Consider the following 18,947-nt stretch of genomic DNA (forward strand, 5'->3'; position numbering starts at 1 on the left):
AGCTGGCTCGGCCATCTGTGGGCTCCGCTGCGTCCTCTCTACTTTTCTCCCCCACTTAAATGCAGTTAAAATGGCTGAATTCCGGCTTTTAATTAAAAACAGCCTATAATCGAAAACGTCTCGGCGTCCCTGGCTCCCCCGCCGCCTGCCGGGAACCGAGAAGGGAACCGACGCCCCTCAGCCCGGCTGGGCGGGCTGGAACGGGGCTGAGGGCTCAGGTGGGCGCCCGAGGCACAGCGACCCGCCCCCGCCCATCCCAGGGCGCCCCCACCTCGCCGATGCCGGTCCCCGATCCCGTAATCGGGGACCGCAGAGCTGCGGGGATCCTCCCGAGCACCCCGAGGGTGAGGCGGGGTGGGGGGGTCAGATGAAGAAGTTTGGAGACCTTCGCGCCCGGCCAGGGACGGACGGGCGGCCCGGCAGCGTACCTGGCGCGGCAGGGCTCCCGGCTCTGGGCTCCGGCGACGGCGACTCCGGTGGTGGCCCCGGCTCCCGGCGCGGCTAGGCGCCCGTGCTGCCCGCCATCCCGCGGCTGCTGCTCCCCTTCGCCACCCGCAGCCGCCTCACACTTTTTGCCCGCCTTTCCTTTTTTTGGTAGAAAACCGCTCCCCGGGCCGAGCGCTCGGCGCGCCAACTCCTCCGCCCTCCCGCGGCCCGGCTCCCGCAGCCCCCGGAAAAGCCAGCTTTCCTCCCGCCGAGCTCCCCGCTTTTTAATAAAATCCAGGTAGCGCCGGTTTAAAGAATCCCAAATCTCCATATACAGCCCGGGATTGGAAAAGGTACATTACACAACCCCCCTTTCAAGTTCCTCTCGCTGGATCTAAAAAAAAAAAAAAAAAAAAAAAAAAAAAAAAAAAAAAAAGCCAGAGGGAGGGGGGAGGGGGCAGCTGGGGGAGGGGAGTACTCTCCAGCGAAGAAACACGCATTGTTCCCGGGCGCCCGCCTCCCCCCCCCAGGCCAGCCCCCGGCCGCCATCCATTGGCCGCGCGTACCGCCAATCACCCGCATGTAAACACCTTGGCCCTCAGCCATTCCTATAAAACCAATTACGGACCTAGGGGCTCCAGCAGTTTCCAGGCTCCCCACGGCGGGGCTGAATGATCAAAACTGGTGGTGAGAATTTTTCCCGGCCGTTTCTAGGCAGCCCTCCCCCTCCACCAGCTCGAACCCCCCTCCTTCCTCCCTCTCCTCCCTCTTCCTACCCCCTCCCCCGGCGTCTAGGCTGAGTGATCAAAATAGAGGAAGATGGTTGTCGCCGCAATCCAGGGCTTTGCAAGGCGCGGTTTAATGGGCCGCCTGTCAGCTTCCTGCTCGCAGGAGGAGGTGACAAGCCGAGCGAGCCGGGAAGGGTCTGGGGCCCGGCGGGCAGCACCCCGCGCCCGGGCCCCGGCCCCCTACCTCCCCTGGGGCGCGCCTTCTAGAATGCGCGGTGGAGACGCCAAAACAGACAAGGGCTGCTTTTTCCCTTTTTTACTCCCCCTTTTAAAACAAAGCAGCGATTCATTCCTTTTCCCCCAGCAGAGCGGTTGGGTGGGATGGGCAGGCGTGAAGGCCGTTTTCCTAGCCCCGGCCTGCGGGTCCCTCCCTGAAACCCTGTGTCAGATGGTTACTGATTAATATTTTGGAGAGGCCGCGGCGGCGGGTAGCGGGTGAGTCTCTAATCTTCTAAAAGGGGTTCCTATAGAAACGCGGGCCAGGGCGCACCCCCCGCTCGGCCCCGGCCGGGGCTGTGGCGCTTTGCACCGCGCGCCCTTCCCCAAAGCCTTTCTTTGCGTGGGCTCTCCCCACCCCTCCCCCCAAAAAAAAATCAGAGCAGAAAAAAGGATTAGATCGGCTGAGCGCGAACTGACTCCCTCTCGATTCTGACATTTCAGCCTATTAGCATTTCTCCACGGGGCCTTCTGAAACCTATTAAAGTGTAATATTAAAAACCTCTTGGCTGGGGGCCTCTCTCGCCTTCCATCCGCCGCGCCCCCTCCAGGGAGGGCGAGACCGGGAAAAAAAAAATCTGTTGAGCTCAGAGGAAGCAGAAGCCAAGCCCAAAAAGTGCTTGGCTGGCCGCGGCGGCCGAAGGGGGAGGGGAGCACCAATCCCCCAGACTTTGTACTTTTATTTTGCGCTTTCAGCAAAATCCTTTCTGAGTGGAGTCGCCGGGAGCTGCCCGCGGCAACCTACTTGGCTGCGGGCGCAAGGACTGCGGACGCGGTCGGAGGGGCCGCCCTGGGGGCCCCGCACCCTCTCTCTGCAGCCCCGCAGGGACCCATGCCCGGCTGGGCATTACGTACCCTCAAATGGAAGCTTGGAGGGGCAGAAATCCTTGCCGATCCTGCCTCGGAGAGCAACCGCGGTGATTAGATTTTAATTAAAACAAGAGAAGCCCGCTCTTTCGCCCTGCGCTGCGGACTCAGCGTTTTCGCATCGCTGGTTTTTTTTAAATCCATTTTTAAGCAACTTTTCTGGAGGGGGGGGGAGGGGGAATGAGCTAGTTGGCGCCCGTCCGTTCTATTTTCTTTTCTCCACTTTTAGAAGAAAACGGACGGGGAGGGGTAGGCTTGGAGAAAGCGAACTGGGGGTGTCTAATTTAATTCCAGTATAAATTTGAGGAAAAAAGTTCAGCCTCTTGAGGGCAGTTTCAAGTTGCCCTGCAGGAGCCTCTGCGCTGGTTTCGAGGCTGCCCTCTTTTGGAAGCTGGAGCTCCGCAGGGGGAGGAGGGAGGAGTGAGGAGTAAAGAAAGGAACGAAAATAGCCGGAGCCAAGGGGAACAGCGGCGGTGTCCGCGCGAAGGTCTCAGTGGCGGCCGGGGCGGCGGGAGGTTCCCGGTGCGGCCCCGGAACGGCCAGGAGCAAAGACGGAGAGGAGAGGGGGGTTAGAGAAAGGAGGTATTGTGTCTTGTGTGCCTTGGGGGAGGGGGTTGACTGCAGAAATAAATGCAGTTGAGCTGCGCGGGGCTGCTAGAAGCCAAGGCAGGGGGAAGGGGCTGTGCGCGGGGGCGCAGCCCGGGTAGGCGCCTAGCATCCTTGAACCTTATCCGAAAGCCTTTGTGGGTCCCTAATAAGCCCTCCCACGCCTGAGCCCCCATCGTTTCCCCACCCCCCTGGTTGCCCTCCAATATTCGGAGCCCAGACCTTGATCCCCCACCCCATTATCCCCGCCCTTGATCTGGAATGTTTTGTTTTGTTTTAATCTTCGTATAGCTCAAGCAAAATATATCTTGAGAAAGTTGAGGTGGGGAATACAAAGGACTTGAGGGGCGGAAAAAAACAAAGCCGATTTTTATAAATGTTTAATGTTTTCACCCCTGGATGCTCCAAGACGCCGTAATTGTGATGGCGGGGTATGTGTGCCATAAATCATTTAGTTGCTAATAAAAATTCTGCCTGTTTGCCCTGCATTTGCCAATGGCGTTTGCATTTTCCAAGTATGTGCCTTTCTCTGCGTGGCGATCCGAGCCTGCATTTCATTAGGGTCGAGGTTCGGGGCAGGCGAGACGCGCCCCCCCCCCCCTCCGCCTGCCCCCTCCTCCTGGGCCTTTGTGGGCCCCAGCCCCCTCGCGCCGCCCTCCCGGCGCACACTCACACCCGCGGCCGCGCGGGTCGCCTCCGGAGCCCGGCCGGGAGCCGGGCCTGGGGACACGGAGGCAGCTGCTCCCGGGTCCTGGCCGCGGGGTGCGCAGGACGGCCTGCCAGCGCCGGCTCTCCGAGCGCGGCGTTCGTGGGGGCGCAGCGGGCCCCGCCGACGAGCCGCCCGCCCCGGCCGATCGGTGCGCGCCCTAGTCTTTGCCGCCCCCTCGCCCCCGCCCGCCGGGCCCCGCGCCCCGGCGCCCCCGCAGTCGCTGGGTAAACAGCGGCCGGGAGCCATCTTGGGGCGGGGGGTGGGGGGGTGGGGACGGATCCCAGGCCGAGTGGTGGGCGCAGCCGGGCTCCTTCGCAGACCCCCGCCGCCAGTCGTCGGGCACCTCTGGGGAATCCTTTGCCAAGCTTCGGGGTCTGCGGAAGCACCCTCTCCGCGCCGGCGGACCACACTGAGATGTCAAAGCCCGGCCGGGCGCCCTGCGCGGGCCGGGTAGGAGGCGCCCGGTCCGCGGTCCGCCCGGGTCTGGCCGCCATCTTCCGCCTCCCCCTTCTCCCCCCACCCCCCCGCCACATACTTGTGTTTACCCGGCGGGATCCTTGGCCAAAAAGTGTGTTGACGCAGTGTGTGTGTGTGTGTGTGTGTGTGTGTGTGTGTGTGTGTTTTGTACTGACTGGGCGGAAAATCGGCTGGAGGGGGGGACCTCCTCGCAACTTGAACCTCAGTTCCCGGAGAGCCTGTCCAGGCCCGCGCTCTTGTCCACGGCCAGCCTGGGCCGCCGGAGCCGAGGCCTTTTGTGTGTTCTAGGCCTCCGGCTCCGTGCACGAGGCCCCACTGACAAAATTATTCCCCTTTGTTTTAAAACCAAAGGACAGGCCAACTTTGAGTCCGGTTCTCCTCGGCCGCGCCTTTGTCGCGGAGGCACAGCCCCGCGCCTTGGTCAACTCTGTTCTTTTCAGGGCTGAACCCGACTCTTTCTGGAACCCTGGTGTTGCTGGCCGCCTGAATGCATTCTCCCCTTACCCTTCCCGGGAAGAAAATGGGCATCCTTTCGTAGGCGAAGACATAGGAGCCGCCACCACCCGTCTCCCCAAACCGCCTTCCCGGTGGGGACCTCGGTTCCCTCGCTGTGCCAGCTTCTTGGTGAAAGGGACCCCGAGCGTTCGCCGGCCTCTGCCACCGGCTCGGGAAGCCCTGGCCGGATCTGGGGCTTAAAAGCGCCAGTTTTCCAGGTCCCGGGTCTGGCAACCAGGGAGCTCCCGGCCCGGGCACCGCGAAAACCCGGAGAGGCTGCGCCCGGGACATGCATTCTCGCCATCCCTCTGGTGCTGCGACGGGCTCAGCCACGATTCGGCGCCGAGCCGAGGTTCAGCCAGCCCAGCCAAGAGGGGTCCCGACCCTCCAGGAAGACCAAGGACGCGGCGCCCAAGCCCGAACGCGGCAGGGACGAGAGCGCTGGGTGGGCAGAGCCAGGGCTGAAGCACCAGGCTCGGCCCGGAGGATCCCGGCGCGTCTCGGCTCCGCCTCCGGCCCTGGCCGCTTTCCCCGGCCCGGGTCGGGTCTTCCATTCCGCTGTTTGTCTCGGAGAGGTCGGAGACGTGCTCGGTGCACAGGGGGCCGGATACGGCCATAAATCTTCATGCGGGACCTCCTTCCCGTCGCTCACACGCCGGTGCTCCTGGCCGCCCTGGCATCCCGGGCTGCACTGGGCGCCCTGCTTTCCCCGCCATGGCCTGGGGTTCCCTGGAGCGGCGCGGGGAGTCAAGGCCTGAGCGTCCCCATTCGCCAAAGAGAGGGAACAGCCTCGCCCCGTTCTGTGCCACCGCCTTCCATCCCCGCGGTTGCTGGACCCTGAGGCTGCCCGGGCCTCACTGGATCTCCACCTGGGGTAGGGGTACCGGGGCCAGGCACTTACTCCTAGGAAGGTTCGTTGAGGCTGGAATGGGCACACGGCCACCTGCTTGAGCCCAACTCCCGCACCGTTAAGGGGTGACGCCAGGGTTAGGATCAGAGTGCCTTTTCAGATCTCAGCCAGCTGCTCCTCTCCAAAGACCCTGCTTTAATCCCACGCCATCGTTCTGCCCTCAAGAGTCCTCTGCAGGCGCACGATATAGGGGAGGTGGGCTTGTGTGTGTGTGTGCGCGTGCGGGATGAGGACCAAGCAGGGTGTCTGCGGTAGCCGGGCCCGGAGGGGGGGCTCGTGTACCTCCCCACCCCGCGCCAGCCCATTTCTCCCTTTATGCCAGGGATACCCTGGACTTTTCGCCTCCCAGTCGGCACCCCTATCCGCCACCAGCTTTGGCGTCTATAGCCAAACCATCGGGAAACCAGGAATTGGTGGAGCGCTGGTGGCAGCCTGGTAGGGGTGGTGGTCTTTCTACCTGAGCAGTCACGGAGCACCCGGAGGGCAGACCCAGAGAAGGTGAATTTACGATAATAACTCTTAATGTCACCAGCATTGTTTGTCTCTTTGCCAGAGGGGCGGGGAACAAGCCTTCTGGCGGGTACCTCGCATCAGCCGAGCAGAGCAGGCCGCGCGCCAGATCAGGGACAATCACCTCCAAATGGTCTTTGCTCTTGGCTCGGGACTTCGGTGGGGACAGCCGAGAAAGGGGGAGGCCTTCACCCCCTCGTAGGCACCTCCCCCTCACCATGCCAGTGACACAACTGCAACGGCCCCGGGGCAGATGCCGGAGGTGGAAGGTTTGGGAACCTCGGCCCGAAATGATCTTACTGTGGGAGCTTCGCTCCTTCCTAGAATTTCTAGAAGCACATTCGGAAGGATCGCGAGGGCTTCGGCAGGGCCCAGAGGAATGCGAGCGCTCGCCCCGCCGCCCGGGAGCGGATGAGGCTGCCCAGCCGCATTCCGGCCGTGCCTCCCCGCCTCGGCCCCGGCCCCCGCCGCGGCGCCCCAGGAAGCGTCTCCGAAAACAAAGCTCTGCGGTTTCAGCCCAAGGTTAAAGTCCACCACGAGCGTGTTTTTTCCCCCCCTCCGGAATCTGAGAGCGATAGCGTTTCTCCAAATAAACCGCCAATAAATCAGCTCCCGGGGCCGCCTGCTGAAGAGCTCTGCTGACCTTGGGGAGTGGTTTTCCTGCTCAGACCCCTCCGAGGACAGCGGTGGGGAGAGGGCCGCGGGGCCAGCCGCGCCCGCCCCCCCCCCCCCCTCCAGAGAGAGGCGGAAGAGGGATGGCCAAGGGCATTTGTGGGCGGTTATTGTGGTACTTGTGTGCTCAGAGGGTAGGGGGAAGGTTTGGAATTGGGGGGCGGTGGTTATCTGGGGGGCTGGAAGCGCCTGGTTGGCAGGGGTTATTGTGGGTGCTGGTTGCTTTGGGGGAGGCTGACCGCCTGCCCATTAATTGCGGGGGCGCCCACACTGTTTTAGGCACTGTTCTAGGATGAACAAGGCATCTTTGGGGCCTCCTTTGTCTGGGTGTGCCTGGGTGTAGTCTGCAGGCAAGTTTGTGCGGGTGTGACTAATGGATTTATGTATGTCAGTGCCAGGGTGACTAATGGAGGGCTTGGCAGCGCGTGTGGTGGGGAGTCAGAGCCCCGGGGGGGGGGGGCTGCCTCCTGCCTGGTCTTTAGGGGTTCACTTCTCCGGTTGCCAGCCTCCAGCTGTGTTGGGGCCTCTGAAGCCCGCCCCGGGCACCTCCCCGGCGGGCCTGTGTGCGTCCAGATCTCAGGAGCAAATTTCCACCGCAGCCCTGACCCCAGAGGTACCTCTGTCCCCTCCTGCCACCCTGATCCGCTCTGCCCCTGCAGACCCAGGCCCGCCCATCCCCTTCCGTGGCAGAAAACTCCCAGTTTGCTTCTTTTCCAGTTTGGAGATTTCTTTTGATGCAAACTGGCCCCTGCGTCATGCCAGCTTTGACAGCCCGTCTGACTTTGGAACCGTAGTGCCCATTTAACAGATGAGAACCCCAAGGAGAAGGGACGAGCTCCCACGGCTAAGAAGTGGCAGCCATCTAAGCCAGGCAAGGAGATGGGATACAAATGGGGGGCCCCAGGCCTGACTGACCAGCTACGAGAACAGAGAACCAAGGGAACCACGCTAAGCCACCCTGCCGCCCCCCTTTATAGCCCTTCCTCATCAATCCCCCAGGGGCAGGCGACAGAGGTCAGAGGTCGTTGGGAGTCCTTTTGACCTGGGGTAGGGAGCACATTCCACATTCCAGGGTTGGAGGGGGCCGGGTCGGGAGTTCAGGAGAGCCGGCCCTGGGTGCCCCATACCTGCTGTAGATTCTGGCTCAGGACGCACCTGGAGAATCATTCCCATCTCCCTCGGAGTCTTCTGGTTTCTGACACACACATACACACTGGGTCTCTCTTCACCTCCCTCCTCCCTTTTTTTTTTTTTATTCTTCTTTGGCATTTTCTTTCAAGCAGAAAATAAAAACATTTCCCATGGCTACAGCTTTGAAAGCTTCCCTCTCCTCTCTGCCTTTCTCTCGCCCCCACCCCCATGTGGATCCATTTCTAGAGTCAGCATAAAGTCGAAAACAAACCCTGAAGATCAAACTTGACAGGCGCCCCCTTCCTGCCTCTCTCCACTTTCTCCGAGTGTCTTGGCCTGTCTCCACCCTGGAGATGAGTGGGAGGCAGCACCCAACACACACGCGTGCACTCCCACACCTTCTGTGGCCACAGGGAGTCTCTTAAGAATCTTCTAGAGCCACCCCTGCCAGAAAGGCCTGCTGCTCACCTGGCCCGGCTCCATCCAGCCCTCCTGTTGGGGGCCATCTTCTGTGGGTTGATTATCCCCCAAATTCCTATGTTCGGGTCCTAGCCCCAGTACCTCAAAGCGTGACCTTGTTTGGAAACAGTGTCCTTGCGGATATAAGTGGTTAAGGTGAGGTCATCCTGGAGTAGGGTGGGCCCCTAATCCAGTATTCCCCGGGCCCTTATATAAAGGAGTCACAGACAGATACAGAGGGAAGGCTAAAAAGACAAGAGACGGCCGGCCATTCGTGAGACGAAGGGAGAGGCCTGAACCAGACGCCCTCACAGTCCCTAAAGGAAGCCACTCTGCCCACACCTTGACCTTGGGCTTCTGGCCTCTAGGACTGAGAGACCGTGAATTTCAGTTGTTTCAGCCACCCACGTCGTGGTCCTTTGTCACGGCGGCCCCAGCGCACTCATACACCATCCCACGTTTAAGTGCCCACAGGAGTCAGGAGCAAAAGTCAGAAAGCATCTAGAGAGGGCAATTTGTCACAGTCCCGGCCAGTGGTCCCCAAGGGTACCAGATTTTCCGTGGTTCGGGGCAAGTCGGTGTGTCCGTTAGAACGAGGTAGGTTATCCCGCAGTGACAAAAATCCCCACCATCTCAAAGGCTGAGCGCAACGCATACAAATCTATTCTCCCTGATGGGTTGTTTGCTCTGAGCCTAGACGATGCTCCAGGGCAGCTGACCTCCATGTGGCACCCAAGCACGTAGATTCAATTCACCTCGATCTGAGACAATCACAGGGAAGGGAGGGTCACCGCACTGGGGTTTTACTGCCAGAGCCCAGAAATGTTACACGCTGCTTCCCACCCACGTGACCACACCCAACTCAATGGTGCTGGAAGGTGGCTCCCCCCCCCCCGCCCCCACTGTCCCCCGTGCCCAGGAAGGAGAGGAAAACCAAAGACGGGTGAGCACAGGTGATGTCCACCACAGCTGGAACGGGACATCTCCCTATCTGTTAACTTTTTTTTCTTAAGATTTTATTTTGGGGGCACCTGGGTGGCTCCGTTGGTTAGGCGTCCAACTTTGGCTCAGGTCATAAGCTTGCAGTTCCTGAGTTCAAGCCCCGCCTCAGGTTCTGTGCTGACAGCTCAGAGCCTGGAGCCTGCTTTGGAGTCTACGTCTCCCTCTCTCTCTGCCCCCTCGCTCCTACTCTGTCTCTCTCTCTCTCTCAAAATAATAAATACACAAAACTTGTGGCAAAATATACATGACATGAAGTTTACCACCTTAACGATTTATGAGGGCAGAGCTCGGTGGCATGAAGTCCATTCCCATTCTCTGCAGCCGCCGCCACCATCCATCGCCGCAACTTTTTCATCTCAAACCGAAACGCCATCCCCATGAAGCAGTTCCCACCCCCTCCCCCAGCCCCCCTGGGCACCCACCCTCCGGCTTTGTGCCTCTGTGAACTTGACTCCCCTGAATGCCCCACGTAAGCGGAATCCTACGGTATTTGTCCCTGTGCGTCTGGCTTATTTCACTTAGTATAATGTCTTCGAGGTTCGTCCGTGTTGAAGCAGGTGCCAGAACTGCCTTCCTTTTTAAGGCCGAATAATATCCCCATTGTATGGCTAGGACCACATTTGGTGTATCCGTTCATCTGCGGATGGACACATGGGTTCCACCTTTTGGCTCCTGTGAACAGTGCTGCTGCAAACAAATTTCTCTTCGGGTCCCCGCTTCTAGTTCTTTGGGGTGTAAACCCAGAAGAGGAATTACGGATCATGTGGTATGTTGATGTCTGCTATTTGGAGGGACCTCCGTACCGTTTTCCATAGCAAACGCACCGTCTTACGTTCCCACCGACAGCGCACAGGGTTCCGAGTTCTTCGCGTCCTCGCCGACGCCTGGCGTTGTATACGCAGGTTGTGTTTTGGGTTTTTAACTCGCCATCCTAACGGGTGTGCAGTGGTATCTCGCTGTGGTTTGGATTTGCATTTCCCTAATGATTACTGGTGGTGAGCATCGTTGTGTGTGCTCATTAGCCATTTGTAGATCTTCAGAGGAATGTCCGTGCAAGTTTGCCTGTTTTTAATGTTTTTTTTTTTTAAAGTTTATTAATTTCGAGAAAGACCACGAGCGGGGGAGGAGCAGAGAGAGGGGAGAGAGAGAGAATCCCAGGCAGGCTCCATGCTGTCAGCACAGAGCCCGACGCAGGGTTCGAACTCAGGAACCTCGAGATCCTGACCTGAGTGGAAGTCATATGCTCAACCGACTGAGCCACCCAGGCGCCACCCCCGCCCCCACCCCCGTTTCAAATGTTTTTAATCGTTGTTTGCTTTGTTTCTGTCCTTGGCACTATTTTTAACACTGTGAGGACCAAAATGAAACACTCTGGTAGGCCACCTGCTGGTCCCTGGTTTGCCAGCCTCAGGGAGATTGTGCTCTGATTGTCCCAGGCGGTCCCTGCACCTTCTAGTGGTTAATGTTTTCCTGGGGCCACACACTCCAGTTTGTTTAACAGATAAATACTCACCCGGTCAAGTGGGAAACAGAGCGGCCCAGAGTCCTGCCCTCGGGGAGCTCACAGTCCAGGGAGTGGGACAGTTGGTCAACAAAGAACCGTAAGTGTGGCGAGCACAGGACAAGGAGGAACAGGGGGCCCCGGAGCAGCACAGGGGCCAGACCAGATAGGGTCTCGGTCTAGAGGAGGAAACAGATGTAAGCACTTGGTACCCAACCTCTTTTTTTTTTTTTTTTTTGATGTTTATTTATTTTTTGAGAGAGGGAGAGAGACATTGTGTGAGTGGGGAGAGGGGCAGAGAGAGAGGGAGACCCAGAATCCGAAGCAGGCTCCAGGCTCTGAGCTGTCAGCACAGAGCCCGACGCGGGGCTCGAACTCACAGACCGTGAGATCATGACCTGAGCCCAAGCCAGACAGATGCTTAACAACTGAACCCCCAGGTGCCCAGTATCCGGCCATGTTAAATAAAATACTGGGGTCCACAGCTAGAAAGGCCAGAAATAGAACAGTGGCAGGCGTGGATGGACCAGGCGCCCCCCCCCCCCTTTCTCCCTCCCTGCCTCTCCCCTCACTCTCTCCCAACGCCTCCATTTTCCTTCCCTTGCCATTGGCCTTACTCTCTCCTTGGAGCACCGGCTTTGTCTGTGGGGTGGGATATGGCCAACCTCAGACCTGCAGCAAGAAAGAGGCAGTTCCCCAAAGGGATGTGGTGAGAGTTGATAGAAACAGGACTAGAGCCGGGCAGAACGCAGACTGTAGTGCGCCCTCTACCCATCGAGCTCTCCTCCAGGGGCAAGGACGAATCAGACCTGAGGGATGGCCGATGCACAGATTTATCCCGAGGCCTGGCTCCGGAGGCAGAACACCGAAGGTCACCCCAGCGCTCGCAAAGGCCACCGACCTTGTGCTCCTTCTCCTCCCCTTCCCCTTCCCCTCTCCTGGGTTCAAGTCCCGACTCTGCCGCCTACTTGACGAGTGACATTTGCAAAGTCACTTCCCTGTCTCAGCCTCAGTTTGCCTGTTGACCCCTCCCCCGCTTTCTCTGTGGCGCTCGACACCCCTGCCCGCACCAGCACCCCCGGGCCACCGTTCCCGTTCCGGATGATCAAATACCACACTGTGGGACACGGGGGCCGGCCTTCCCGAGTGGCCGTTCTGACACGCTATAACCTCTGACAATGGCCACGCAGAGTCTCCCTGCTCCAGCGCGACCCTGACATTCCTCCCATTCCAGGTGCGTGGTCCTCTAACAAGACGCGTGCAAGTGACACCACGTGGCTCCCAAGCGAGGTCAGCAGAGGAGACACCAGGCTCACGTGGAACCCTGAGCCAGCAGGTGAGAAGCTGGACTGCCCAAGGCCACCACACACTTAGGAAGCTCCACCCACATGCTGAGGCCCCCAGTAGTCTCTCCAGGGGACAGAAGGCTCTGCTCAGGGCACGCCCACAGCCAGCATCCACTGCCGACACGTGTGAGCAGAAAGGCGCCTCCTCAGAGCTGCGTGAGCGAGGCCTGGGAGCTCCGTGACCGCCCAGGTCACGCGCGGGGGGGGCTGAGCTGGGACTGGCACTCAGTTCTATTCCCCCCCCCACCGCCCGGCCACCCTCCTTGGTGGGTGCTCGAATGACCACAGAAGAAAACGGTCTGGACTGTGGAGCCAGCCACCCATTTGCGATGTTGGCAAAGCCGCTTCCCTCTCTGAGCCTCAGTTTGCCTGTCTGTGAAATGGGGCTAACGTACTCCTTTCCCGGGATCGGGGGGGGGGGGCGGGGGCGTGCCTGTGCTGAGCTTGCAGATGGTGGCCGATGCCCTCATCTTTCTGAACACCGGCAGGTGTTCTGATAGCCAAGGGGGCCTGGGAGCCCATGCGGCAGGGTGACCGCCACCTCACTCCCTCCGGAGGCTGGTGACGGCTGGGTACCGAGCAGGTGCTCAGGAAAGGATGGCTTCACAGCTGGGCTGTGGTCAGCCCAGTCCCCAAGCCACTGCCCCAATGCTTCTTGAGCGGGACAGGACCGAAGCCAGCTGCACGGCTCTCCTGTCGCTGTCATGACCAATAGCGACTCACTGAGTGGCTTTAGACACCAGACGCTTATTCTCTTACGGTTCAGGAGTTCAAAATCAAGGTGTCAACAAGGTTGATTCTTTCTTGGGGGCTGTGGTGGACAGTCTGCTCCAAGCCTCTCTCCCGCGTCTGGGGGAGACCGGCGCCCCTCGGCCCTCCTGGGCGTGAGTCCGGGTCCCCCCAGCCACTGCTGCCACGGTCACACGGCTGCCTTCCCTCTGGGTCTGTCTTCACGTGGCGTTCTCCTCTTATAAGGACACCAGTCATATTTGATTAAAGGCCTGCCGTGCTCCAGTGGGACCGCATCTAACTGATTACACCTGCAATGACCCTATTTCCAAATAAGGCCACATCCTGAGCTGCCAGAGGTCAGCACTTCCAGATGTCTTCACGGGGCACACGATTCAGCCCGCAGCACCGACCTTGGGCCCTTGCCCCCCTGCCCCATCCCATCACCAGGACACAAGGGGGGCCACTCCCTCAGAAGGAGTGGGGTCCTCCAGCGCTCCAGGAGGCAGAGGGGGAGACTGGGGCTCGTGCTGGAGGGGCAGCGCTGGCAAACCACCCCATCCCCTCGGCACACATTCCCTTCCGGGTGCCCTAACCTGAGGGGTTGCAACCCAGAGCCGCCGTGACTCCAGGGGCCCCCCCGAGCGAGGCACGGGGGGCCCAGGCAACCCTCAGCCAGGAGGAGAAACCCTCCTCCTGAGTGTCCCACACTCTGCAAGGGCCCTGGCAGAGCAGAGCTGGGCCCCGTTGCCCACGAGGTAGCTGGGCAACAAGACCGGGAGGGTCTTGTCGTGACGTGGACACAGAGGCCCAGGAGGGAGAGGTGACTTGTCCGAGGTTATGTGGCGAAACAGTGATGAGAAGAGTCTTTTTTTTTTTTTTAATGATTATTTATTTTTGAGAGAGAGAGAGAGACAGAGCGTAAGTGGGGAGGGGCAGAGAGAGAGGGAGACACAGAATCCGAAGCAGGCTCCAGGCTCCGAGCTGTCAGCACAGAGCCCGATGCGGGGCTCAAACCCACGAACCCTGAGATCATGACCTGAGCCGAAGTTGGACGCTCAACCGACTGAGCCACCCAGGCGCCCCGAACCCGGATCCTTCTGACCGCGCTGTTTCCTCCCAGGGACCCCTTCCCCCCTCTTACAACTGTCTCCTACTCGTCAGTCACCCCTTCGAGCCTAGAGGCCCGTGTCAGTCTGCTCGGGCTGCTGTGACAAAGGCCGAGCACTCAACCAACCAGGCATGTATCTCTCACAGCTCTGGAGGCTGAAAGTCCAAGATCAAGGCCTCAGCAGACTCAGCGTTTGGGGAGAATCAGCTTCATGGTTCACAGACGGCCGTTTTCTCACCGTGTGGTCATACGGCCGAAGGGACAAGAGGCCTCTCTGGGGCCTCTTTTTTGAGGACACTAATCCCACTCCTGAGGGCTCCGCCTTCAGGAATGAATCACCTCCCCAAAGCCTCCCCTCCCGATATCATCACACTGGGGCTTAGGATCCCAACAGATGAACTTCGGGGGACACATTCAGTCCACAACACAGCCCACACCGGAGGCCCCCTGCCTTCTTATCATTCTCTCCCCCACGTTCAACCCAGCAGAGCTCAGCGAACGTCCACCCAATGAACACATGAAGTGACGCGATGTGGGTAGGGTTTTCAAGGATGAATAGAAGTTTGCTAGGCGGAGAAGGCAGAGACAGACATCCCAGGCCCAAAGAATAGCCTGTGTTGAGGTCTAGAGACTTCTCAGCAGGGCCTGCCTGGCTCCCACGTGTCGTGCTGGGCCCCGGGGAGGGGGAGAGCCAGGCAAGGTCCCCCCATCCCAGGTGACTGGCATCCCACTCACGAGCCAAGACCCATCAGCCTCCACAAGGAGCAAGGCCCCAGCACCTCCGCCCACAGGAGCCCAGCCTGGATGAGTTTAGGTATCTCTTTTCCCCTTCACGCCTGGGTAGGTTGAGTAGTACTTATTCAAACTTGTATTTTATTGGTGTTTTTGTTGAAAGCACAGGAATTATTCATGGCTGGTTTCGGTTCTCTTCTGGCAATGACCGCATCTTTGTACGCAAGGTACAAATTATGTGTCAGTTCGATTCACCGTCAATGGGAGGCCGCCCCCAAGCATCAGGCAACGGAGGCTCCGGTGTCTAGAAGCCAAGCCTGGCTGCAGGCAGCAAGGGCCTGAATGGCTCATAGTCCCCAAAGTCACTAAGGACTGGGGACGGAGATACAAGCGGATGACCATGGAAAAAATCCCACCTCCATCCCTTTCCCCCGGGATCATATCGGCCTCAGTCTTCCCATTTGAAAATGGGTATTGACGTGAGTGTTTGGCACACGGAACCATCCATGTTGCTTTCCACATGTGTTGTCACCCTCACCTGGCTGATGTGACACGCCAGGGCCCTCTTTGAGGCCTCAGGAAGGGGCAGGGGTGCCGAAGGAAATGAGAAATGGAAACAGAAGCAGCAGCTTCAGCTCCTCTGGCCTCCTGGGGGTGGTGATGTGGGAACATGTCCCTGAGAACCTTTGACACCCTCCTGTTGAAAGGCGGGGTTTCCAGGGCGTCTGGGTGGCTCAGTCTGTTGAGCGTCTGACTTCGGCTCAGGTCATGACCTCACGGTTCATGAGTTCGAGCCCTGCATCGGGCTCTGTGCTGATGACTCAGCCTGGAGCCTGCTTCGGATTCTGTGTCTTCCTCTCTCTCTCTGCCCCTCCCCGTCTTGTGCTCTGTCTCTCTTTCTCTCTCTCAAAAATAAACATAAAAAAAAAAAAAAAAAAAAAAACCCAAGGATGTTCAGCAGCCCTCTTAAAGAGAAAAGAAAGGTGGGGTATCCACCCCTCCCCTCCATGACTGCTCGACAGAATGGGACAGAATCACCAAAGGTCTGAGCCAGGCCTTTCCAAACTGGCGTTTTCTGGTTTGGGTCTCTTGGGGTCTTGGGGTGAAACTCCTGGAAGCTAGCTGCCATGCCGTGGAGGAGCCCGTGTGGATGGGGACCCCCAGCCGCGAGCCCACATCTACACGCATGCTCGGCCCGCACACGAGCCCCCCGGCGGATGCCACGCGGAGCAGGTGAGGGGTCCTTGCCGAGATCCGCTCAGGTCGCAGATTCACAAGCAAAATAAATGATTGTCATTGTCCTGAGCCACCAGTACCGGGGTGTTTTTTTTTTTTTTCTTTCTTTTTTTTTTTTTTTAAATTTTTTTTTTCAACATTTTTTTTAAATTTATTTTTGGGACAGAGAGAGACAGAGCATGAACGGGGGAGGGGCAGAGAGAGAGAGGGAGACACAGAATCGGAAACAGGCTCCAGGCTCCGAGCCATCAGCCCAGAGCCCGACGCGGGGCTCGAACTCACGGACCGCGAGATCGTGACCTGGCTGAAGTCGGACGCCTAACCGACTGCGCCACCCAGGCGCCCCCGGGGTGTTTTTTTATGTAGCAACAGAAAAGTAAAACATGGGGTGCAGCTGGAAAGAATTTCTTTCTTTCTTTTTTTTTTTTTTAGTGTTTATTTTTGAGAGAGAGACAAGGAAGGAAGGAAGGGAGGAAGGGAGGGGGAAAATCCTACAGTTGGGAACCAGATGGGTCGTCTTCCTGGGACCACGAGGAGGAGAGCAACTCGGATCCCTCCTGGGTTGAGTAGTGTCTCCCCAAAATTCACGCCTGCAGAACCTCAGAGTAGGACCTTACTTGGCAATAGGGTCTTTGTAGATGCCATTGAGACGATTAGAACTAAAATGTAGTTCCAGCGCGGTCGCACTGGGTTTCTCTCCTATTCGATTCTATTCTACTCTACGTTATTCTGTTTTTCCCCCACTGGATTTTTAGAGTGGGCCCTAATCCAGCGACGGCTACTCGTATCAGAACTGGGAGCTTTGGACACAGCTGCCCACACGGAGGAAGGAGGCTGTGTGACCACAGAGACAGACATCAGGGTGGCAGTGCATGCCAAGGAACGCGGAGACAAGACACGGGAGGGGTTCTCCCCCGGGGCCTCCAGAGGGAGCATGTCATCGAGGACTTCTGGCTTCCGGAATTAAGAGAAAATAGATTTCTGAGCCACTCACCGTGTGGTGATGTGTAGGGCACCCCTAGGGAGCTAATACAGCACCCCATTCCGGCTGGACCAGCTTCTGCGACCTGTCAGTGTTCTTCCTGGCTTACACATTCCCCCGCTGTTCCTCTTCATCCACTGGGCCATCCACCGGGAGGAGCTTGGAGCCTGGCCGGGAAGGTAAGCAGGGACCCAGCCAATCGAAGAACGTGTGGCCAGTGCAGACGGCCAGAGGACAGTTCTTTCCGGCCACTGACAGTTCCCAAACATGCCTGCACCTTCTCTGCACGTCCCCATCAAGAAGGGCACTCTAGGGGCGCCTGGGTGGCTCAGTCGGTTAAGCGTCCGACTTGGGCTCAGGTCATGATCTCAGGGTTCGTGGGTTCGAGCCCCGCATCAGGCTCGGTGCTGACAGCTCAGGGCCTGGAGCCGGCTTCAGGTTCTGTGTCTCCCTCTCTCTGCCCCTCCCCCGTTCATGCTTTCTGTCTCTCTCTGTCTCAAAAATAAATAAACGTTAAAAAAAAAAAAATTTTTTTTTTTAAATAAAAAAAATTTTAAAAATAGAGAAACGTTTAAAAAACATTTTTTACGGACTTCAAGTGGTACTACAAAGCTGTAGTCATCAAGACAGTATGGTACTGGCACAAAAACAGACACTCAGATCAATGGAACAGAATAGAGAGCCCAGGAATGGACCCACCAACGTATGGCCAACTCATCTTGACAAAGCAGGAAAGAATATCCAATGGAAGAAAGACAGTCTCTTCAGCAAGTGGTGCTGGGAAAACTGGACAGCGACATGCAGAAGAATGAGCCTGGGCCACTTTCTTACAGCAGACACACAAAAAAAATAAACTCAAAATGGGTGAAAGACCTCAATGTAAGACAGGAAGCCATCAGAACCCTCGAGGAGAAAGCAGGCAAAAACCTCTTTGCCCTTGGCCACAGCAACTTCTTACTCAACACGTCTCCGGAGACAAGGGAAACAAAAGCAAAGATGAACTATTGGGACCTCATCAAAATAAAAATCTTCTGCACAGCGAAGGAAACAATCAGCAAAACTAAACCAATGGAGTGAGAAGATATTTGCAAACGACAGATCTGATAAAGGGTTAGTATCCAAAATCTATAAAGAGCCTCTCAAACTCAACACCCAAATAACAAATAATCCAGTGAAGAAATGGGCAAAAGACATGAATAGACACTTCTCCAGAGAAGACATCCAGATGGCCAACCGACAGGTGAAAAACTGCTCAACATCACTCATCATCAGGGAAACACAATCAAAACCACAATGAGATACCACCTTACACCTATCAGAATGGCTAAAGTTAACAACTCCGGCAACAACAGATGTTGGTGAGGATGCGGGGAGAGAGGATCTCTTTTGCACTGCTGGTGGGAATGCAAACTGGTGCAGCCACTCTGGAGAACAGTATGGAGGTTCCTCAAAAAAACTAAGAATAGAACTACCCTACGACCCAGCAATGGCACTACTAGGCATTTATCCACGGGATACAGGTGTGCTCTTTCGAAGGGACACATGCACCCCCATGTTTGTAGCAGCACTATCGACAACAGCCAAAGGATGGAAAGAGCCCAAATGTCCATCGATGGATGAACGGATAAAGAAGATGTGGTCTATATATACAGAGGAGTATTACTCGGCCATCAAAAAGAATGAAATCTTGCCATTTGCAACTACGTGGATGGAACCGGAGGGTAGTATGCTAAGTGAAATCAGTCAGCCAGAGAAAGACAAAAATCATATGACTTCACTCATATGAGGACTTTAAGACACAGAACAGAGGAACATAAGGGAAGGGAAACAAAAATAATATCAAACCAGGGAGGGGGACAAAACAGAAGAGACTCTTAAATATGGAGAACAAACGGAGGGTTCCTGGAGGGGTTGTGGGAGGGGGGATGGGCTAAATGGGGAAGGGGCATTAAGGAATCTACTCCTGAGATCATTGTTGCAACATATGCTAACTAACTTGGATGTAAATTTAAAAAATTAAAAATGTCAAAAAAAAAAAAAAA

At 57.4% G+C, this 18,947-nt stretch overlaps 1 protein-coding gene and 2 long non-coding RNA genes across 3 annotated transcripts in view; 2 read left to right on the forward strand and 1 right to left on the reverse strand.

Moving 5' to 3' along the window:
- Positions 1-969: 969 nt before the first annotated feature.
- On the forward strand, positions 970-17,369 carry LOC131500629 (uncharacterized). Its single transcript, XR_009256392.1, has 3 exons — positions 970-1,649; positions 12,004-12,105; positions 16,679-17,369. It is a non-coding gene; the product is annotated as an uncharacterized LOC131500629 (long non-coding RNA).
- LOC131500628 (uncharacterized) lies at positions 2,437-6,612 on the forward strand. Its single transcript, XR_009256391.1, has 2 exons — positions 2,437-5,689; positions 6,048-6,612. It is a non-coding gene; the product is annotated as an uncharacterized LOC131500628 (long non-coding RNA).
- Positions 10,600-18,947, reverse strand: part of FBXL18 (F-box and leucine rich repeat protein 18) — a 79,060-nt gene continuing 70,712 nt past the window's right edge. Inside the window, exon 5 of the mRNA XM_058709875.1 lies at positions 10,600-10,948. Coding sequence (XP_058565858.1) covers positions 10,786-10,948 — 163 coding nt within the window. The 3' untranslated portion in view covers positions 10,600-10,785. The remainder of the gene's footprint in view (positions 10,949-18,947) is intronic.

This window comes from Neofelis nebulosa, chromosome 18, assembly GCF_028018385.1.
Source record: "Neofelis nebulosa isolate mNeoNeb1 chromosome 18, mNeoNeb1.pri, whole genome shotgun sequence".
Taxonomy (NCBI): Eukaryota; Metazoa; Chordata; class Mammalia; order Carnivora; family Felidae; genus Neofelis; species Neofelis nebulosa.